At 33.5% G+C, this 24,716-nt stretch overlaps 1 protein-coding gene across 5 annotated transcripts in view; it reads right to left on the bottom strand.

The window, feature by feature from the left end:
* The window catches only part of CNTN5 (contactin 5), a gene marked incomplete at its 3' end in the record, with an annotated part of 695,558 nt that overhangs the window by 66,235 nt on the left and 604,607 nt on the right, over positions 1-24,716 (bottom strand). For all 5 annotated transcript variants that reach the window (XM_084491417.1, XM_084491418.1, XM_084491419.1 and 2 more), the window contains 2 exons: positions 3,470-3,597; positions 2,629-2,804 (listed from right to left, as the gene is read on the bottom strand). In XM_084491417.1, the coding sequence (XP_084347543.1) occupies positions 2,629-2,804; positions 3,470-3,597 (304 nt within the window). The remainder of the gene's footprint in view (positions 1-2,628; positions 2,805-3,469; positions 3,598-24,716) is intronic.

Genomic DNA, 24,716 nt, shown 5'->3' with positions numbered 1-24,716 from the left:
GTCTTTATCACATTGTGTAGCACTCTGAGAATGGATAGATGGGATTACCTGATGGGATTACCTGATGGGATAAACAGAAGAGTTTTTTTTTATGTTGCTTTCCCCTAGTACATGGTCATTCTTTAGGTTTCAATTAAGTAAAGGATTATCTTTCTAACCTCTTGATTAATTTTACATGTTCATGTAGTTAACAAAAAGGTAAATGAGATATAATTAACTAGGCTCTGGAAATGAATAGGTATGAGAATTTTTATTTTTATTATTATTTATTATTTTTTCCCCCTAATGTCTGTCAAAACACAGAAAGTTTCTTATATCCACAAATATTACTTTGGAGTTTTGCACCTTATGATACAACTTGATTTCAAGACAACACAGGCAGGCCTTTTGATAAATGGAGATCTGCACAGGTTTTTACTACTACTTTTTAAGTGGGAGAAGGATGTGTCAGATATCTCCAACAGCATTCAAAAAATTGTAGTGAGGATTGTCCTAACTGGTCATGCTCTGGTACATCTGTCCTGAAAAGGAGTGTTTCTCCTATCCCCATACTGTAATGAGTCAGTAGGTATCAGTACTATGAGTCAGTAGCCCTCTTCTAGTTCATCCAAGCCTAAACTACTATTCTAAAATAAATAAATTAATTAAAAAAACAAGAGAAATGTCTTGACATTTAAATGACTTAGGAATGCAAGTAAATGAAGCATGGCCTGACAATCTCTTGTGTGAGCAATCTTGTAAAGACAAATCAAGCTACTCCAGTTTAAAATAAATAAATAAATAAATAAAAATCATTTTGGCATCATTTTATTATTTCTTTAAAGCTTTATAGTATTTCACTATTTTAACACTGGCTTAATAAGGACAAAGTAGACCCTCATCTGTTTAAAAAAAAATAAATATGTTCTTTCTCTTCAGCTTGTTTTTCTTTTATGATCAGCTGAAGTTTGCAATTTGTTAAAAAAAAAAGTACATTTTACAAAAGCATTTAGGAAATGGTTAGGGTTCTGTGCCTCTGATGATAAAGATGACAGATTTTTGTTTCTTATGCAACCATTTTTTATCCACTTAGACATTTAGATATTGAACATTGACTCCATTATGACAGCATGAATATTTCTCTGAAAATGTCCTAGTATGTCTTACTTCAGGTTCTCATTCTGAATGGACCCTAATTCTATCAGTTTGACGGCTGTCTGTGGTGGAAATGAAATTATGAAAGAACTCTTAAAAGATTTACAAATCCCTGTGTTCATATAATAAAATAAATTCAATTAATTTTGCTTTACTTTGGTAGGAGAAATGTCTTTGGTAATTTCCTAACCTGAGGATTTTTCTTGGTGATTATAACTTGAAGATAACTTACAGACTTGAAGATGCTCAAATGTACTAAAGGATCTGTGTAACACATTTTAGATTTCAAATTTTTTGAAATAACTTGATTTAAACAGTAAGGATAGGTGTTTTCTTGAATTATAAGATGTTTTAAATTTGAAGTAAAAGAGGAAAAAAGGAAGAAAGAGAGAAAAGGAAGGAAGTTACAGTTTTTCCTTCTTAAATATTTAGTATTGGATTTTGAATATTGGATTTTTGATGAAGAAAAGTACACTAAGAACCTTCACACCTTACTAATATTTTTCAATGACAAAGCTTATTGAAGTCAAACAAAACAAAAACAAACAAACAAAAAAGCAAATCCCTCACCACCAACATGCATACAAAATGAATACAGTATGACATATAAAGCCAAGCAGAGGAACAAATTGATTGTCACTGACAAGATTTCTAGTGCAAAGTTAACTTTACTACATTGTGCTCAAATTAGACACATTGACTTTTAAAAGTTCCCGACCTTTGTGAGGTTCATTATTCTGTTAACATAGCATGGACTTTTGATTTACATTTCATTAATGGCTAAATTGAAGTAAATGTCTGTAGCTTTTATTTCCATACTCATTCACATTAAGAAATTTCTTTCTACTAAGAAAAGTTCAAACAGTTTTACATGGGACGGACTCGTGTTACTTTATCATACTATTTGATCATATTAAATTCTTTTTGTTTTTAGTATATATAATTTGTATGCATATTTTTCCATATGATTTTTATTAACTTTAATAGCAGTTGCATAGCTAGAATCTACATGGGGGGGGGAATGCGAGGGGGAGAGGTGGGCAAGGGATGGTGGTGGCAGAGAGAAGGCTGGAGAATAAAACATAGTCCTTGTTATTCAGATAACAAAATATGAGCTAAATAAATAAAAACATTGGGAGGTAAGGGCATTCCAACAACCATACTATCTGTAAGAAAGATAAAGTTTATAGCAGCATCCTTTTTGTATTGAAATCAATAGAATTATGTAAGGAAGGTTAGATTCAAACTACTTTCTGTTCCCTCACAAAGATCAACAGGTACCTCACTAATACTAACAGATGAAGAATTAACTCTAGTAACCTGAAGTTTGTACCTCTTCTAGCTGTAATTTCTTTCCAACATTAGTGAAACAAGTTATCTTTCAATTTTGTTAGACTTTTGTACATGGAAGGCATGAAAAATCATGTAAAAAACATGTAAAATAAATTTTTATCACTTTGCAGCACACATAAAACCATACGTATGATCACTTACTGCCTTGATGCTTTCAAAGTGTCCACCTTCTTTATCAAAGTCAATTGGCTGCCCATTAAGTGTCCAATAGAAAGTGACATCTAGTGTGCTGTCATGAAGGGCTTTGCAACTGAGGACAATGCTTTCTCCAACTGTTAACTCTATCTTCTTGGGAGTCAGCTCTATTCTTGTTGGTTCTTGAAATATAGAAGAATAAAGAACATTTCAATGGAAGTCTAGTTATGGCAAGGCATCAATATAATGTTTTTAAGTTCTGCTTGGTTTACTCAGACCCTGCATTTATTCCCTTTTTCTTTTTTTTTTTTTTTCAAATATATAGTGCTAAATACTGAAATATACATACATATATATATATATGTATATATTTGCTTGCTTTTAAAGCTGTAACACTTGGAATCTTGTGATTGTATTGTCTTGTAAAAAATAAATGAAAAATAATAAAAAAAATTCCAGGCATAAATATACAAAGATGACCATTGAACATCTAAAATGAAAAGCAATATAAGAAGTCACCTACAAAGTGAGAAAAAATGTGGCTTAAAAATTAATTGTGACTCAGTCCTTAGAATGTTCATTGATGCAATTTTTTTTTTTTCCTTCAGAATTCAATCCTCTTTAGAAAAGGGTCCCTCTTCAGAAAGCAAGTGAGATCCCAGAAGATAAAATATGTTAAAAGGGATATTGATTTTTATTTTTTCTTCCTCTCTCTCTCTCTCTCTCTCTCTTTTTTTTTTTTTTTTTTTAATTTTATGGATCTATTTGTGATGATCTGGTTGATTTAATATGTATGCAAATATTAGCAATGAGATATCATCAATAACATCAAAGTTTTTTGTCATACCTTTAACAGATACTGATGCAATGATTTCTGCAGATCCAAATACATTTACAGCTTGGCATAAATACCGTCCTTCATCAGATTTAGAAGCATTCAGGATTCGTAGGCTCCCGTGTGGAAGAATAGTTATCCTGAAAACGAAAAATACATAAATATATCTCCATTCCCAGCAGCCAAAGTTCATGATGATAAATTTTACAGCTAATAAATAAGATTAAGGCCTGCTGCCTCTGTAGTTAGGGATGAGGAAGATGATAATTGTGATAATCTCCTGTTTCAAAAGGTTTGTAATAACCCCATTTTACTCCTTTTTCTTTAATTCATAAAGTTACAAGGAGCCATCAGTGGATTAGTATCTTTTAACACATATCCATGGTGAATATTAATTAATATTTTGTAAAGAGTAAAAAGGTGATTCTTCATAATTTGTGTTTAAAGTTTCACTGTTATATTTTGTCAAATTAACCACAAGATATTTCATTAAAATAAAATAAAATCTTATAAACCAAATCTAAGAAGAATGGAAAGCAAAATGTAAAAGAGAACTGGAAAAAGAAAACAAAAACAAAAACAAAACAACACATAAAATTAATTATATCTAGTCAAAGTATGATTGATGACATTACTAGACAGTGTAGCATAGACACTTAAATAATCTCCACTTTTTTGTAGTTTAGAATTTTTTTTAAATTGAGTCTAGTATTATTCCAGTTTCACCACATTTCTTATTTGAATAACCTCACTGAAATATACTCATGAGAAATATTTAGCCATTTACACTTGGGAATTTCAGATTTTGTCTTTGCTTACACTGTATTAGTCATAAAATATATTAAGCTGTACAAAGTACAAATTAACATGCTTTAACTGATCTAAAAGAAAAAAAGCCACAGAATTTATGTTAAGTCTGCAGCCCTGGAAGAACATTAAAACAAAACAAAACAAACAAACAAAACCCAATAACAATAATAAAAACATTACTTCTGTCCTGACAGAGAACTGCAAGGCTAAATGGCATATCTTAAATGGCAATTAAGCCAAACCCTGCTTGCAGATATTGGACTCATTAATATGCTGGGTGGTTGTTAGGGTTCTCCAAAGAACATAGGAGGTATGGGTTGGAAGCAGGCATGGACACTGAAGGAAGATAATTCTCAGTAAATGCTTTCAGGTATCACATAGAAGTGGAGGAGGTGAAGGAGTGCTTCCTTCTCCTGTATTTTGAAAGTAAGATTAAGACCTCTAGCTGTATTAAAGTATCTAAGTGGGTAGGTGGCCTTTCACAATGATGGCTGGATTTTTAGATACACCTCTACAGTAAAGATTTTTGTTAAAGTCGTGACTAATATTCCTTCTGCTGGGAATATTGTGTTGAGGTCAGAAATAGCGGAGACTGCAGTGTTATAGTTTATTCTTCATAGAAAAGTTTGTCACCAGGAGTAAGGATTTCTCACCACCCTTATTAAGAGGTCTGTGTTGGGCTCTTCAACAAACAATATATGGAAGGAATTCCCTTTGTAGGTTGGACACCTTAAAGTGCAAAACTGAGTTTTGTTTAAATTAGCAGTGATTAAATAAATACTTTCAATTATGTGTTCAAAACAAATCACCAATATGAGAAAAATCACCAAAATGAAAAATATTATTTTTTACTGTCAGGAAAAACAACAACAACAACAACAACACTCCATTCTCTGACTTTGGTGTTTTATTATATGACATTTATAGAAATAGTGGTGGAGAAAACAGAATTTTATTCTCATGAGAGAATGTACAGTTATTCACTTCAGATGTAAAACTACTTACTGTTTTTAAGCAAAAAAATATAATAATAATAGCTAAATAGCTTCAAATGTGAATGGAGCAAAGAAAAGACGTCAACAAATTCCACAGTACAATATGATGCTCTATGTCCCCTCTTACCCTAAACTAATATATATCAGTTTTTGAGTTATATTACTTGTCTAAAAGTAATTTTTTAGAAAGCAAAATTATATTAGATAACTGCTTTGTATCAGAATTTTGAGCTTCCTTTTATCTAACTATTTATTTATTTATTAATGCAAATGGGAAAGTTTTGTTACAATATTTCACACCTGTGACTGGTTTCACATCTGAAGTAAAAAGGAGTACATGTTTCACTAGAATGGTATCTGGTTTAAGAACTGATTGGGATGTAAGCTTCCTTCTTTTCTTCTTGGTGCAAGTAGTCTTTTGTATATTTCTTCTCAAGATACTTGGTGATCAATGCTCTGAGGACATTGTATTATTAGTATGATAGTAGCCTTTGCAGAACAGTAATAGTTGTCATCATACTGTCAGCATCAGACAAGTGAAAGGACACTCCTACAATGCTTACAAATTATAAAAGCTTATACACAGCATAAGTCATGATATAAAACTGTTTTTCATTCTGATCTCAGAAGAAAAGAAAGTTAGATGCATATGGAAGATGAATGAATCTTATAGATATAATCACCTACTATTCTATTCAGCTAAAAGCTCTTGGAAACTCTTCTCTATTCTTTCATGAGGAAAAGAATAATTGCTCAATCAAAGGAATTGCAAACACATTTGCTGGTGAATTATCTGACTCAGAAATTAATACTTTCCTTAAAATACCTAACATTCATTTGTTCTCCCTTTTTGTGTTTGGGAAAAAAGCCAGGGTTTAGTTATGATGAAAACTGAAATGCTTTATTTATTCACATAACACTTGCTGTACACAGCAGAAACACAGACTTCTCCCTCCTGCCCTGCAAATATCTGTCATGGAGACACCACCTGTGTAGTATGTCAACATATTTTAATAAGAAAATTCTGTAGCAAAAGTTTTTTTTAACATTATAAACAGAAGGGTAGCAAAGAGAGAAGAAATGAGGTTGGAGTACAGTTAAGAACAATTTAAGAATTCAGGAAAAAAAAAAAACAAACAAAAAAAACACACAAAACAACACATTATAAACTGAGGGAAAGATTATGATTATAGATGAAGGTATAGAGAAGGGATGGATCAAGGTGATAGTTTGGAGATTATTGTATCTAAGTCTAAGCAAAACCTAATGGAGATAAGTGTTGTCCATCCAGGGACTCTGAAAAAAATTGGCATATAATCTTACTCTCTCTGTAGAAAAAAATTTCTACATAATAATGTGGAGAAAAAGATATGAGAATTGATGTCTTGGAATCAGTAAATGTGCTGGTTTAATACCAAAAGCAAAAAAAAAGACTTTTAGCAATAATATTAGTAAAAAGAATAATTGGGATAATAACAGCAAATGAACAGGATATAAAATTCAACATGATTTAACTAACATAAAACTTCAGGGCAAGACAAAATTATTATAACATTTAATAAGAGAAATATTTTCTAGAGAAAGTGAATGCAAATTTCATCTTCGAAGTGTTCATTGATGAGGCTATTGGAATTCACATGACTGTTTAAACAAGTTTAATACAGAAATTTAAGATGGTTAAGGAACAGTCTGAACAAGAGAGGAAAATCAATTTTGTTGAAAGAGAGCTGGGTCTTTGAAATATCATCCTATTTTCATAATGACGAGGATACAAAATGAAGGGTGCTAGAAATTTGCTGAAACAAACAGTACACTGATGCAGCAAGTATCAAACAGGAGGGCTTTGGTGACTCTGAGAATTACATTCATAGAAAAGTAGTGGATGTTGCTCTGGATTAACAGTACTATACAACAAAAGTAAATGCAACCCTAGAATATAGTAGATACTAACCAGCAGCTCATTATGGAAGTGTTTATAGTTAAGGAACTGAGAAAACGTAACCTGGAATATAGGTCAAACATCAGTACTAATATCATAATTATTCGGAAATCTTAATTTTAATAGAGCTAGCACTCAGGAGCTCTATTATCAGGATAACCAAGAAGGAAGATGCTTATAAAATGAAAGATAAGGTTAGATGAGCACATGTTAATTCATGGATCTTTCACATAGAATCAGTACTGTTTCTATTGACAGTAATAAAATGCCACATGTAATTCATATTATAGATTTAGATAAACTCAGATATCTCGACCTAGAACTGAATCTCACCCTCAGATCTTGAGAAAGTTCCCCAAATATAAATGCCTATTATCACCTGACATCATGTGAGGCACAGAATCGCAACTGCTGTTTACATCAAAAGTGTGGTTCGGAAGTGAATTCCCCCATTTCCTCCCCTTATTCTGGCTTTGGCTATTATCAAGAAGCAGTCTATAAACTCATGAACTAAACTTTCAGCCAAAATTGAGAGGTATTCTTGAAGAATGCATCAGTTTTTGGCCACAAATATGCATCCAAGACATGGGATGGGAATAAAGCTACTGTGAAGAGAAACATTGAATTAGGCACTGTGGACAGTGGCAACTTACACTCTGTGAACTTGCTCCTTTTCATTCATAGTGAAATAGTCCAAGGGTATCCAAGACACCTGTATAGGGCTGAGAAATGCTATACAAAACCTATGAGATGACTTAACTGCTTATGGCACAGACATATAGGTTTGTGTAACCATGTCTTTTGGAAGTCTGGATGTGATCCAGGGTACTATAGGGACTCTCAAAGGGCAGTAGAAATCTGGGAGGGAGAGAGAAAGGGAGGGGCAGATGACTTAAATAGGTGGTGTAATCTCAGAGACAGTCTGAAGAATTAAAGCATATAAATTCTGATGATGATGGTGGTGGTGAGTACCAAATATGATGCTGGTCTTTGAACTTGAACACCTGCTCTCTCAGAAATCAGTTAACCACATGCTTCACAGCATACTGTATACCCATGAAGCTAAAGATATTGATTGATAATGAAAAGAACTAAACTGAAATTGAATGTGATTTTCTAAGTGTATATGATGTCTGTGTATATTATACTTTCCCACTATGATTTTATTTGAAGTACTACAGCCATTGAGTGCCCAGCTTGCAAAGCCTGTGATTTTCTTGTCTGGAATATCAACAAGTTTGGAAATACATATTAACCTTTCTATACATATAGCCTTTCTATAAAGTAAATTTGTTAATTACAGAATAATTCAGTAAACTAAGTTGAGAATTGTTATAAAACCATAAAAGAATGCATAAGAATGTATTTTTTTTTTTTTTTCTTAAGGCTTCAGGATTGGATTTAGATTGACATTGGAAGGCTGCAAAATGCTCAGTAATTATAGTTTTCAGACAATATTTTCAATTGAATATTTTCACTGTAAAAACATTTGCAATCTATTCAAAGCTCCTGTTCAGCAGTAACACTTAAGATTGGAAACATTTTTAGTACATTCTTTTAAACAAAAATGCATTAGCTCACACAGATCAACCCTTTCATCAATTTTACTCTTTTACCAATAAAGTATATATGAGGGAATGTAAGGTACTTTATAAAGATGTGCTTTTTTATTTGGAAGAATGAACATTCATATCATTTGCATGTGAGAAATTGATTTGTTCTGGTGATTAGAAAGGTATTATTTGAGGCTGTCTTCCAAGAAGCTGATGAATATAAATTATAGTTACAGGAAATACTGGATATTTCCTTGAAGATGTTTGAAGGTGTTTGGAAGTCCTCTGCTTGCCAACTAGAAATGCCGTCAGGGTTGACTGGCAGAGAGGTAGAGAAAACTGATGATGAACAGAATATGAGGTCCCCACAAATGTGAATGACAAAGTTCAGGCTCCTTCAGGCGTTATGATTTAGCAAAGAGGACCGTGTAAAACAATGTTTAAGAGTTGCTCATATCAGAAGTACTAGTGTGGCATAAAGAAGTCTCTCTCATTTTACAGTGTTTTGATTTTAAAAATTCCAAGTTTCTTCCTTACAGCTGTTTTATTCACAGAAAACAAGCTTGTGAGAGTGGCTGTAATATTTTGCCTTATTTTGAGGGAAAGGATAAAGAAGGAGTCATCACTGTCTTCATGTGAAACAAGGAGGTCTATTCTTCCTGTTATTTTATTGATGATTATTTTCCCTTTAAGTTCTTAAGGATAAATGAAATGAATTAATAGTCCAGATCCTCTTATTGCTTTGCTGTGCTTCAAAAAATATATTTCCTTGTTAATATCTGTTACCATTCAGTAAGAAAGTTCTCAGATATTATCTGTAGTCAATAGAGGATATACTGGTTTAGAGGGTGGAAAATCTCAGCCGTCTTTATCAGCAGGGACAGTTTTACCTTGATTCACCAGGGTCAGAATGTGCATTTGTTCTTCCTATCACATGTAAAATTGGTGAGCAGAGTCTTCTATCAAGATTAAGATAATGAGAAGGGGAAACTCTAACTCTGATTCTGTTGGATCATTCCTAACAGATTCTCACAAACAGAGGTACTGATGCAGTGGCTAGGTTTTGTTTTAAATTCTGTGATGGACCCTGAAGTCCATATGTAGAAGGAGATGAGTGGTTGAACACAGAAAAAGTTATAATTACTATACAGTCTTTAGAATCTTATTGGAGAGTAATAGAGGGGACACTGATAAAAATGAAAGCCAGGCAGATTATATTTGGAGCTTTATGTTTTTTGAAATATATACATATATACGTATATATATTAAAAAAGCAAACAAATAAAAAGCCAAATGTGTGGGCATTTTTCATAGGGGATGAAAAGCAATAAGTAGCAATGAGTAGTTTGATTAAGCTATGCCTACTTTTGCCTTTCTGTATTTCTATTATTTATTTATTTTTTTTATTTTATTTTGTGCTTTTGACTCTTCCACACTAAAGTTATTTTTATAGGGCTAATAAAAATCAAAGCAATCAGGGGAGCATTAATGAGAAATTCATTAAAGATTTAGTCAGCAGTTTTGTAAACTTGAACACACATAAAATAGGTAAAAGAAGATTATAAGTTATTCAAGTGGTTAGAATTTTTTCCCCCATATTTCACAGCAGGGTCTAAAAAAGAAGTATGAAATTGGTTTGCTTGTATATTGGAATTAAGAACCTTTAAGATGCAAATGCAGAGAAGCTGCTCTGACTCACTTAGCCTGTGGCCCTTTAGAATGTTTGGATCTGAGCAATCTGTCATTTCACATTAGCTTGGATATGGGACCTGTCAGTATTCTTTAATGTAGATTACAAGGAATCAGGACAAGTACTTGTAAATAGCTGAAACTTTTATTTCTCCTTGAATGACTGTGAGCTCTCTCATTTCCATGTGCTTTCTCTCACTCCTTCATAATAGATGTACAAGCCTCTAAATCTCACAGAAAATGAATATGAATTATTATAGTAAAACCACTTAAATAACCAGAATACTTTATATACATTTTTTATAATATCACGCTAGATGGAGTGTTTTATTTTAATGTTGTTGATCTGATTAGAAAAAAAGGTGATGTTTGGCCCAATCCCTTAGCAGGATACAATATTAGTTGGATTTTCTTCAGATTTTCAAACATTTATAATAGTGTAACTCCTGTGTGTAATATGCTAGGTCATAGGAATATGCTAAGATTTATGATTAATAAACTACTTCCAGCTCTATTTAATCCAATCTATGCAAACTGTCTCAGGGCAAGTTTTTTTCAAAGGAGCCACAAGTGGGCCCATCATTTTGTCCTTGAAACATTTGTGTATGCAAATGCACTGACTTTAACAATTCAAATGGTGTCCACATAGGTACATGCAATTTCAGGTGACAAGCATTACAAGACAGCTTTTGCTAACTAATGTTGTTTCTGTTCTAAGCACAGAGAATACGTACAATTTCTGCATTGTTGCTGAACAGTAATGGCTAGAAACCACTGATATGTCATAATGAACACGGTCTCTTGAAGTGTTTTTTTCTCTGTATGAGTGGGCTGGTCATTTTTAATTTTAACAGTGCTTCTTATTAATTCCCCATTTCAGACAGGTACTTCAGTACTCTATTCGTTTTAAAGACCCTGTTAATAACTGAAGTCAATAATGACATGAATGTCATAAAATGTAAATATCTGCAGTATTAAACTCATTCAGAACCTAACTGTAAATGGAATAGAGATCTGTTACCTGTATAAAATAAACAAACAATAAAACACGTCATTATTCTAGTTTTCAATAATACTCTTAAGTAAGAAAGATTGGTTTGTGTATTTTGAAAATTTAGCATCACTTTGCTAACAGGCACCTTGCATTTCTGCTCTAATATTATGCCTCAAAATGTGTTTAGTCTTGTATGAATAGGAAAAACTGGAAGAATTTATCAGAATTTATCTCAGAAAAAGTGTTTGAGAGAGTAGGGAGGGCTGTTTAAGGTCTTTATGTTCTTCATTATAGTCAAAAATTTATTTTAAAAGCCTTTTTATAAAATATGTTGGGTTTAGGACAATATATCTACAAACACGCTGAAATAACTCAAAAAAGTATGAAAATGTTATTTTGTATTTCTTACCATACTGTTCTCCTGATGCATTTAAAAGTAAAATCTATATTAATATTTTAATATTTCTAATAATTAAGTTTATTTATTTATTTATTTTACACTGTTTCAATGTCAGAAATATTCTGCTATTTAGAAAAAGTCCGTGTTTTTCAAGAAAGACTTTTGTCACAATAATTTTTTCCTTCTTCCTAGGTGTCAACAATGAACTATTAACTTACCCTATTTTTTCTCAGAAACTTTAAAAATAATCATGTGCCTGTAGGACTTCATAATTCCCTCAGGAAAAAGAAAAATACATGGGGAAATTTTAGTTACTTTAAGATATTTCTGTGTTTCACTCATTAGAAAGACAACTTGGCAGATTGGGTATGCAAAAGTGAAAATACAAATAGACCATGTACTCAAGGAAGCAAACCTTTAGTCATTGTAAAATGACAGTTTCATTCAGCCACACGGATCTGCTTTAATTTATACTGGTTAAAGACACAACTCAAACCAGCCAAACTGTCTTATGCCTGATGTGTTAACATTAACTTCAGCAATGTAATGTGAATAGCAGAAATATTTTTCATATTAACCTGTAGCACACTAAACTTTAATTTCATTAAAATGAGATTGTTTTGATTATTTGATTTAAGACAGTTAATTAGATGTTTATATGCAAAATTTTTGTACGCTCGGGGCAGCAGTAATCTAGCTAAAGCATTATTATTGTAAGCTTTGTAATAACACCCAGTCAGATGGAACCTGCTTTTCAACATTGATTCATGTCCTGCAATGACACTACTAGAATACTAACTTCAAGTTATACCTCCATATAGTAAAGTACTGAATTTAAATCTTCCCCACCTCCTTGAAAAAATATAATAATTATTATTATTTTTAGAGATAGTTCCTGTTTTCATGCGAATAGAAGAGTTTTGTAGATAGGAAGAACTGACAGCCTTTTCCTTAGAATTCATGCACACTCTCTCTCTCTCTCTCTCAAAAAAAAAAAAAAAAAAAAAAAAAAGAATATCAGAATATCAGTGCAAAAGAAAAGTCAATGCAATTGACAATTTTTAAATTTACATTTTTTAAGAATGCCCCAATGGATCTGTTTTCTACTTTCTAGTGATCTCTACCTTGCATACCCAGGCAGTCAGTTATTTGGGTGTCAATGGGAGCATAATCCCAAGGAAGATAGACCAGTAGCCAAAGCAGCTGCTTATTTCTTGCAAGGGTGGCCAACAGATAAGAATCAAAAGAGCAAAAAGCTGTGAACCATCTAAAAATCCCAGCATGGAATGCTGAAAAGCAGTAAGTCGAATACATGCGCTCTATGTCCCATTGATATAATACATCCAAACAGCCACAAAATATGCACCTGTTCTTGTCTATCATTTCTCCTAGAAACAGACACTAAGATGAAATGAGTATGCTCACAGTATGGGAAGACTGAGATCATTTGAATGATCTACTGATAAATGCTGTTGGTATATCATTCTATTAATTTCTCATTTAGCACCTTTGAATTTGAGGTTGTTTTACAAAATTTTGTTTTTCAAAAATGTGAAATGTGTAATCTCAATGTAGTTCAAAGATCACAGAATCACAGAATTGTAGGGGTTGGAAGGAACCTCAGGAGATCATCAGGTCCAACCCACTTGCCAAAGTAGGTTCCCTAGAGCAGATTGCCCAGGAAGGTGTCCAGACGGGTCTTCAATATCTCCAGAGTAGGAGACTCCACCCCTGAGCAGCCTGTTCCAGCATTCTGTTACCCTCACAGTGAAGAAGTTCTTTTACATGTTGGTGCAGAACTTCCTGTGCTCCATTTTGTGGCCTTTACCCCTTCTTCTGTCCCCACAAACCACTGAAAAGAGGTTGGCCAAATCCTTCTGTCTCCCACCCTTAAGGTATTTGTAAACATTAACAAGATCCCCTCTCAGTCTTCTTTTCTCAAGTCTGAACAGACCCAGGTCTCTCAGCCTTTCCTCATAGGGAAGATGCTCCAGGCCCTGTATCACCTACTGACTGTAAGCTCTAAGTTTATTTCTTTTATTTCTAATATATTAGAAATCTAAGTTTATTTCTATTATCTTTCATCCTCCTCCTGCCTTTGTAGGAGTGCAAAGCTTGCACTTAGTACATTTTTGCTCAGAGGTTGGACTTGATGATCTTGAGGTCTCTTCCAACCTAGAAATTCTGTGATTCTGTGATTCTGTGAGATACAAACTCTTTGTGCGAAGACTCAATTAGCATGATGAACATTTTACATGGATCAATAACTAAAAGTTCTTCATTAACTGTTTAGAAATTTCTTTATAAGATACAATGCTCCACGGAACTACTGGCATTCTAACCATTTCTTCCGTGAAGTGACTTATTTCAATAACTACAGGGGCTCAGTTGGAGTATGGTCTAGTTTGGCATACTGTTTTCATGATCATTCTAGTCTTAGATTATTTTAGCTTTTGAAATAAATTACATGAGAGGTCAAAGGAATTGTCAACATTGAGAATCTTTGTAGACTGTATATAACAAATACAGCATAGATTACTATACTGATAGTAATGATAGAATGGTATAATTGGTAGTACTTTTTCATAACAAGTCCCTGCTAGACCTATGGTTATTCTAATCAGAGATTACCATGCTGTGAGCAATCAGAGGCAATCCTTGTCACTTGTGTGCTCAGTTCTACAACACTTCTGGGAAATTCTGGCACTTCTTTCTTCTATCATTCTTATTGGGATATAGATCTAGTGGGAAAGATCTAAATAATCTGTCACTACACTTTCTGTCAAAAGAAAGAAAGCAAAGGCTAGATGCAAAAAGTTGTCTTGTAGCTCCATTTTCACTCTACACGACTTCACACCTTGAGATATGAGCAGTAAAGCAGAGAAATCTGCCTGATGAAACAAACAGCACAAAGATGTGAGAAGTGAATGTATATACCTGACAAGCACTCTTCCCTCACTAGTCCCATGGTGCTGCTCTAATCTAATTTGGTGATACAGCAACATTAGCAGATTTCTACATCCTCCGCATCCAACAGAGTTCTTGACTGCATCCTCCATGAGTGGCGTGCTTAAAAGCCAGCAGCTCTTCTGAACACATGCTAGTTTATTAAATTATTGGTGCAAAACTGGGAATTCATCTGAGCATTCAGAAAACTTCATCAGGAATAGCAGTGCAGACTAAAGACTATACTATTTCATACATACAAAATCATCATAGGAACGTCTGAGACTCATATTGCTCTTGCTGCTGCTAGCCACATGCTCTTTGATTCATGGAATGTGGGGACCCAAGCTCATATTTATCTTTTTAAGTTTGGGTGCACATCATTACAGCCCACTGATGGGATCTTAACACCTGATGAAATTAGCATCTGATCATCTCTACCAAAGGTGATCAGGTACTACTTTCAAGATATAAACTGTTACTGTTGCAGTGCCATACCACTAGCTGAGAAGAGACATTGAAGAACCTCCCACTTTGGTTCAGAGGCAGGAGTGAGTTTTGGCACTACCCATGTGACACCTACAGATTGGTGGGTGGGCATCATTACAAGGTCTCTACTGCTGGAATTGTAATGGAAAGCTCTAATGCCAAGAATTGGCTCATGTTGTCTGAGGTCAAAGTGGCATTGGGGCATTCATCTTTACTGTTTTCCTAATTTCTATTTTCTTACTTCCACATTTTTTCTCCACAGTTTTTCTTCTCTGAAAATTTTCCTGCTCAAAGCAACACATTGTCTCACCTCTCTTCTTCCCTAAACTTACCAAGGTAGTGCATTATCAATAACATCAGTGTAGAGCTAGGAACACAGAGTATAGAAAACAAGGTGAAAAGGATACAATGTCACTGGGGTTAACCTGCTGACAGACATACAGTTGTGTCACATAGTTATACAGATAAATACTAATCAGATTAATTCATTTTATAAATTCATATAAGTGTAGAAAACTCCATTTTCTACACTCAAGTGTAGAAAAATCCAATTCTCAGGATGCTAGAGAGTAGTACCAAAACAGTGGAGACCTTATACATAGCTCATATGTATATATATGCTCATATATATATAGTTCATTATATAGCTGCTCTAAAGCCACTATATGGCCACTATATTGCACACAGGCTTATATTCTTTATATAAAGGTACACTGATCTCTTCCTATTGGCTGTACTTATATATCTCGAATCATTCTATTAACCCACATAACTAATTCCCAGGGACCTGGCAAGGATAAGCTAAATATCTAAAGCTAGCAGTGTGAATGTGTCCTTAAAGCAGATAGGAACAGATGGCATCAGTTTTGCCTGTCAGTTTGTAGTTCACTGTGTCAGTATCTCTTTTTGCCTCTCCTCTGAAGTCTGGGAACAGACACAGTCAGGGATCAGAGGTGATGAAAAGAAAGATATTTTTTCCTAGGGACCCAGCAAGGACTACATACAGAGTTTCTTGAAACCTGATGAAAGATTGCTGAAATAAGGGCACACCTGAAGGGAAGGATGATCCTTCCAAGGACACAGTGGACAGGGATAATCTGTTTAGAGTTTCACTTTTCTGTCTCCAAGCTTGCTTCATTTTTAAGATGTTTCTTGATTTTATCTCACTTCTATAAAAACTATAGCTTCTGTGGTTCAAAGTGTTTTGGTGCTTTGGGGATTCTTACTTGGATGAAAAGTTGCAAAAAAATCCTCAAAACTCCATTTGACTCATGTTTCTGTCACACTTATGTGCATTCCTGCCGAACTGAGATTATACCTGTAACCTCATTCACCCTTTTTTTCCCTAATTTTTGAGTTGAATGTTTGAACTTTTAACCCTTGAAGTGCTGCTCACTTAGATTCTTGGATATGATTATAGCATGCACAAAATTAGAAGATTGTGAAGAGTAAATGACCTTTCCTTTAATTCAAGATTTCATAGCCAAGGACAACCAGCAAAAACAAAAACCTGTTTTATATGATGATTTTGTTTATTGCTGTTATTGAAAATAGAAACCTAAGCTAACAGTTAGCAGCAGGTCTATGGAAGAGAACACAGTAAAATGGTCTTTCCTACAAAGCTCATATAAAAACAGCCCTTTGAGAACAGGGTGTGGTTTGGAATCTAAATAAGGAGCAGAGTGGGTGACCTTGATAATACTTATTATGTGATACCCAAAATATCTGTATATTCAAGGTGCAGTTCAAGCTTCAAGATCATTTACAGACTTTATGTATGGACATTTATAAGGTTTATGGCCTTATCTGTACTGTGGAGGTAGCTTGATTTATAATTCCAAGTGTTGGATCTAATGAGATTCCTACTCAAATGCAAACTGGTGGTATGAATTGGGAGGTATGTGAGATAACTCTAATTAGCTAATGCTCAATTCAGTGTCTTAACTCAGTAACATTACCCATATCACTACAATCTTCTACAGATATCCTTTGTACTCAGAAAATGGGAAGAGTCTTATGGCAATGGAAAAGGATACAACTTAATTTAAAGACAGTGTGAAGAACCATAGGTTTTGTCTCATACAAAGTGAGAAGCAGTGAATATAGAATCAATGCTCAGTAACTTGGGTGCAGCTAATGATATAATCCAACAAGGGAACACATTTTATACCTGTAGTTTATAGCAGAACAAATAGCCTGTCTCACCACTTGTTCAGCAATGATTCAGGCAGTAGATAAATCAGTTTGTTAATCAGTTGGTGCTACTGTCAAACATGAGGTAAATATGGATTTGCAGTAATTATCCATGCAAAGGGGATATTAGCAATCGTTATACCTGTGTGAAAAGCATGGGACCTCTGACTCATCTATGAACCATGGTCCATTGACTACGCTTTCACAGAATACTGTTTCTACCTAATGATTTGCATCTAAAAGCTTTTCTTGTTAAAGCTGGAATTAAGTTACATTTATAATTTGTCTGTCCACATTTGGTATATCGAGAAAATAATGATTGTCTAAATTTCTAAGCATGCCTTACCTGAAGGTTTGATGACTGTTAAACAAATGAATTAATTAAGAGAGAGATTAGTGCCATTCTTGCAAAGATATGCAAATAACATTGGAGTTACAAGGAAACTCTACTATTCTGTTGTTGGTTTCTTATAAGGACCAGGCCCTTTCAAGAGTTCTTTATAGAGAGGACAGAAGACATCAGAAAAAAACAACAATGGGGAAAGTCTGGGAAAAAGGTGAGAAGAGTTTTTTGTTTTTTTGTTTGTTTGTTTGTTTTCCCTACCTGTGTTTCCTTGGGAGCAACTCCAGCTCTTTTCTGAACTACAAAATGTGGGTACTATGATTCAATAATCACAATGTTGTTGTAAATTAGGAAGAGTATCAATGCCTATGTAGTGTTGACATTATTGAAGAAAAAAGTGCTATAGATCAGAGCCCCTAGGCAATGCTATCATTCAAAAACAAAAAAGAAAGGATGAGATGAAAGATTCATGTTCGCTTTGATAAAGGAATGTTACATATCCCATCTTTTACGAGTATTTTCATGTCAAAATGAAGATATTTATAGGGTATTTTTATTGTTGATTTTACATGTCCCTATGAACTCAAAATCCAAAGTTCATTGGAATGAAAGGGGGGTTTTGAATAGGTTTAATCTATTAAATATTATTCTAATCTGGTTTCTGAAATTTTGAAGACAGTGCTCAAGATCTTGTTCAGGTTGTTCAGGTTGTTAGATCTTGTTCAGCTGTGATTTAACTCTTTCAAATATGTGATCACTAAAGGTTTTTTTGTTTTTTTTTTTTTTTCCTTTAAAGATAAAGTCATCTAAATGTACTTCCCCCCCCCCCCCCCCCCCCACCCCACGGAAAACAAACAAACAAACAAACAAAAAACACACAAAAAAACACCACCACCACCAACATAAAACTTTGCAAAAAACTTTGCTCCTACTTTGACTACAAAAACCTACTCAGACTGTTGGCAGGTGTCAGAACACCTGCCTAATGGACCACTTCATCCATTAATTTCCATGTTCCCCTTTCATGATAGGTACATTATGAAGGAAATTTTAGATAAACATTTGGCTCATGCTTTACCTGAATTTTTAGCTCAGTCAGAATTCAGTAGTCCAACACTTGCTTTCTCATTTTCATGAGAAACATGTAGGCCAGCAAGATGTGGTCTTGGAATTTTTAAGAAAAACCCTGTCTTTGCACAATATTCTTAGATATGTGTGGTGGTTTTACCATGCTGGGCAGCTAAACCCCACAACCGCTCTCTCACTCCCCGTATTTTAGATGAGGAGGGGGAGAAGTAAAGCAAAGAACAACTCACAGGTTGAGATAAGGATAATTTAATTAAAGGGAAATAATAACAATAATTAAATAAAGATTATTATGAACTAAACAATTTAACTAAAGGGAAATAAAAAGGGGAAGGGGAAAAAGGGAGAGGGAAAAATAAAAAGAAGGGAGGAAAACAAACAAATAAAATAAATGAAGGCTATATGGAAGTGCAGAGGAAAGAAATTACTCTCTACTTCCCACAAATGAGCGATGATTGACCACGTCCTTGAAGCAAGGCCTCAACGCACGCAGCCGGTGTTCGAGAGGAGGACCGACGTTTTTACAAGGAGAGCCCACCCCTCCCCTCTTCTTCCTGTTTCCACCTTTCATTGCTGAGTGTGACATCACATGGTATGGAATATCCCTTTGGTTGGTTTAGGTCAGCTGCCCTAGTGATGTTTCTCTCCTCACTTTTTGCCCACCCCCTAAGAGGGTTAGAGAGAGTCCCAATGCTGTGCCACTGCTGCTCAGCAGTAGACACAACACTGGTGTGATAACACTGCTGTTCCAGCTACAAGTACAGAGTACGGCACTGTATGGGCTGCTGCCAGGAAAGTTAACATTCCAGCCAGACCCAGTACAATATGATGGGATAAATATGTGTTTAAAATATAAATTATGCTGATTTTCTTTGTGTGAAGAAGACAGGAATATGCTCAACAGAAAAAGACATTATATTCTAGTGTAATATTCTAGCACTTGAAAATATAAATTTAGGTGATATTCTAGTATTCCAGACATAATTCTCTATTGTCATTCTCTATTGTGTTAACTCAATAGAATTCCATGGTTCTGGAAGATTCAAGTTTGATACGTGAATATTTATTTGTTTGTTTGTTTGTTTGTTTACAGATTTCCAGAATTCCATGGATTGTGACTAAATTTTGAGCATATATCTAAAAAACTATGTCAGAAAACAGCTTTGATGTTCAACTTGCTACATCACTTAAGACATATACAAAACAATAAAAATCTGTGTTCTGGAAAACATTAGTATCTAAAATGCAGCCTGGGCATTCAAAGTACTCACTAATAGATGGCATGACAAAAACGGAAAATACTATATTATTTAATCAAGGATTAAATAAAAAAAAAAAAACTCTTTTTTTTTTCTTTAAAAGTTATTTTGACAGGTTTTACTTGACTAACCTTTTTAACAAGTCACAAAATCAACTTCCAAATAAATAATGCCAAGCCTTACCTCCTCCTTTTTATAACTTGTTTTACAGATCAACAGTTTAATGGATAAAAAAGTATTTAAATATTGCACAACTACTAGAACAGAAATGCTCACATGCTTTTGGAACATTATTTTCATGTGCAGGTCATCTGTTGGACAAAAATATGATATTTCTTTCTGAAGATACTAATATTAGACATTTTAAAGGATTTCATTTAGATTAAGTCTGTGTTCATGCAGAGATACAGATTCATTCTTGTTTAATTCAAGGTGATATGCCTAATTACTGTATTATAGAATTACCATTTTCATCTTTGTAAATGCCAAATGAATTAATCACGGTGTCTAAACAATGAATATCTTGGCAATTAAATAATGTGTTACTTCTCACTTCAGGTTGTTACACTAATTCTTGGTCCTTGTGTTAGGACATTAGCCAAAAGATTTCATTTCATTTATTTTTATTAACAGGAAACCATTAAAATAAAAATCACAAATGCAGAAATTCAGTTTAAAGGTTCATACACCTGAATGAAGAAAGCTAGCACATTGATAACTGAGCTTGTAAACAGATCTGCTTACAAGGGAAACAACAAATTGCTAAATATACTTCATGAAGTGGGAGTATATTTTCATTCAAATTTACTATTTTCACCTCTGGAACTTATGGAGGAAGATGAAACAACTGTTTCTAATTCTTATTGTCACTGTATTTTAGTCTGTTATTCTACAGCAACTGTGGATCATTTTCCACTACAAATTTGAAACAGATGAAGGATGGCCACTTTCATGGCCAACTCATTTGGAGTTGGATGATCTTTAAGGACTTTTCCAATCTGAGCCATTCTATGATTCATCCAATTAGCCTAAACTCATTATTGAGTCTATGACAGCCTTATGTTTTTATTGGCTTTCCAGTAACATAGGAGGACTTAATTTACTTCATTTACATAAAACCTGATGAGAGTCTTTATTTATTTTATTTTATTTTATTTTATTTTATTTTATTTTATTTTATTTTATTTTATTTTATTTTATTTTATTTTATTTTATTTTTTAACAGATCTGAAACAGTAGATTGCTTTTGTACTGTTTTTGGTGATTTATGAAACCACTTCACCATGTTTGGTTTCAGAACAAGTAGTCTAGAAATGGATTTACTTTCTTGTGAGTCACAGCCATAGGAAGAACATCTGCAGAGCAAAAAAATAAATCACCAGTGTGGGACATGGTGCTTCCAGAGGGCAGGATCAACCAGTTTCCTGTACATGTGACAGATGTACTCTTATCAAAATAGGTTAGAATGCAGTGTATGTAAGGAATTAATTTACTTATGTATCAGATAACAGGAATTTGGATGAATAAAGATATTACTTAACATCAATATGTTAACATAAAAGAAATCTTATTTAATTTTAATATACCAATAGAATTTTCCCTTAATATATGCTTTTTGGAATTGATGGAAAATTAAGTGAAAGTCCTCTCAGCAGTAGTTGAAATATCTTACTCCATGAATGTAATAACTGTTTCCAGTTTTATTCTGTTCCTCTCTACCTGTCTTCTAAATAGACACACTGTTTCAAACTTGGAAAACAGTGACAGTTAAAACACTGGCTTATCAGCACTATGTCACCATTACAAGAACCAGTCCAACATTCTGATTCTATTACTAAAGAGCTTGATGTACAAAACTTCTGCACTATGTACAATGAAGATGCAGCCAGTATGAAAGCACAATGGGTAGCACACTGGTAATGCATCTACCTTACTTTTATAGACTGTTTTGTAGCTCCCTCTGGAATGAGACAATCATCATGGTCATGAATATGAGAAATCTAGTTCTGGGTTGCTGTCACATGCACTTGAATACTTTTTATATTACAGAAAACTTTGCTTCAAGCCCACATAGTATTTTAATTTATATCTAACAATATTCTTGAATGCTACTTTTAGGGGAAAATGTGAACTATTTCCCCTTTGACACTGCCCAGTCCATGAAAACTCTGGAAAACTATAGAGAAATCTATTACATCTCTATTTCAGCCAGATCACATGACTGTCACCCTGCTTCTATTTAGTAGTCTTGATATTATGCTTGAACTCATTGCATATGCCAATGGGGGGAAAAAAAAAAAAGAAAGCTAGAAAAACATCATGATCTTCATGTGCTTTACTGTCTTTCTAGCAAATAGAGAATCTAGAGAATCCTGTAGCTCACATATAGTTTTGCAGTCCATCATGCAGTAACCATGGCAGCACCTGGTTCTATTTAACTGCAGCTTCTATTAATAACTATTAATATGAAACAAGTCAAGGCCTTATGCAGAGAAGCCTGAATTTGGAAGCCTTATGCAGAGAAGCCTGAATTTGGAAGACAAAAAAGACAAAACTCTTGCAGTAGCTGGATGTAAATTTAAAAATTCTGACAAAGGTAATCTCAAAGACTTTATCTGATACTTTCATCTTTGGCTAACAATATATATTCTTTTTTCCTTCCGCTTGCCTTCTTTCTATATATAGATTTACATGGTACAGCAAATTCAGATATGAACTCAGTCATGCAAAAACTAAAATGTCTTACAATAGAATATCCCAACTATTTGTTAAACTATATATTTTTTTCTCATTAGTTATCTTTTAATTAATGTTTTATAGGTAAACATACAAAGCCATCCACTTTCTTATTTAGACAAACAATTCTCTACACACTTTATTACAAGAAAGAGAAGAAAAGTAGATGTCATTCCTAGTCATTACTGTCACTCCTAGTTTTAAATGTTTGTAATTAATGCAGATATGTGGTGTGATCCTGTAAACAGAAATAAATTTCTACATTTATTAAACATATATTTTACCTCCATAAGACACTGAAGCATTTTGATTCCAAAGCACCTATCTAGTTCAAGATTAAAACAAGAGGAAAAGAAAAAGTTGTATTTCCAGAATTCCAATCTCTTCAATGTACAGATGAGTAAGAGCTATACTGTCACATAAGAAATATAAAAATGTTACTGTACGAAATTGATGAAGTGTATTCTCAAACATGAAAATAGAAGAGTCATTTTTATTTATTATTTGAATAAAAAAGAAGTACTATTCAAAGACTAAGCATCCCAATTCAAATTCCCAGCAGTGGTATATAGATGATTTTGCCAGCTACAGCTGAGTAAACTGAATAAATTGTTCCTATAAAGTTAACTCAGTAACAGAAATCTATGGATACAGAACAGTGTGGTTGTAACTGCACAGATAATGGTGATAAACAAGTCACATTGTGGAATCAAATAAATCACAAGCAGTATAATGAACAATGGACTAAATCTTGTAGCACATTAAGGGATATTTCCAACAAACTGGATGAGATGCCATTATGTTAGACATAATTGAACGAAGACAAAATGAATGTACATAAATCCAAATGGTGAAAGCTAGTAACAACATGCTACAAAAATAATAGGTGCAGAAACATCAGAAAAAGGTACTTGTCACTTCTACATTAGATCTTTACAAAGCATTTATTAGCAATTATGAACCGCTCTTTTTCTCTTCCTCTATTTCTATGCTTTCAAAAACTAGCCTATGTATCACAGAGCTCTAAAAATAGAATACCTCTGAAAATCTGGCAATTAATGAAGATTCTACTAACATTCATTATCAAAAAACAGGAGTCAATTTTTTTCTTATTGTAAAGATCCAGTAAAACGTATCAGAATCTCAGACTAAAATTTTGAAGCTAGTTTTGATCTGTGCTTGTAGAAAATAACTTATTAACAAAAAAGTTGTTTTATTCTGCTTTTTTTTTTTTTTCCCCACTATTTTTAATTAATCTTATGAAATAATTAACATGTCTCACAAAAAAAAAAAAGAAAAAAAAGAAAAAAAAATATAATTCACACAATTTGCCATTATCAGTAGTAACTTCGGATACATGATACTTCTTAGTACTTTATACCTATCAGCCTAAATGAGAAAAGGAAAACTGAGTTCTTTTCTAACATGTCTAAATCTTTGATGAAAAAGAGACAGTATCACAAGAAGTTCAGTGCTATTGGAATGCCAGCAGTTCCTTGTTATTCTGATCAGAAAAGCTGAAGGAGCCTTGACGCATACAGAATGATGAAGCTGATTAAATTTTTTTAAGATAGGAACAGGTACATGAGATATCAGGCATGTCCAGAGCAATAGTTCATCTCTGATTGTAGTGCTCAATAAATGCTTTTAAAGAAAAGAATGGAAATCTATAATGGTCTATTTCTAAATTCCACATTAGAGATAAGATTAAGCTCCAAAACTCTTTCAAAACTTATAAATAAAACATATTCCTACAATTCGTATATTATTATTATTCAATTAAATGTCTAACCATTCTCTGAATATTTTTTAGATCTTAGTTTCTAA

Source organism: Aythya ferina (genome assembly GCF_964211825.1).
Source record: "Aythya ferina genome assembly, chromosome: 1".
NCBI classification, from domain to species: Eukaryota; Metazoa; Chordata; class Aves; order Anseriformes; family Anatidae; genus Aythya; species Aythya ferina.
The sequence above is the reverse complement of the archived record's forward strand: the minus strand, read 5'-3'. Positions and strand labels throughout refer to the sequence as shown.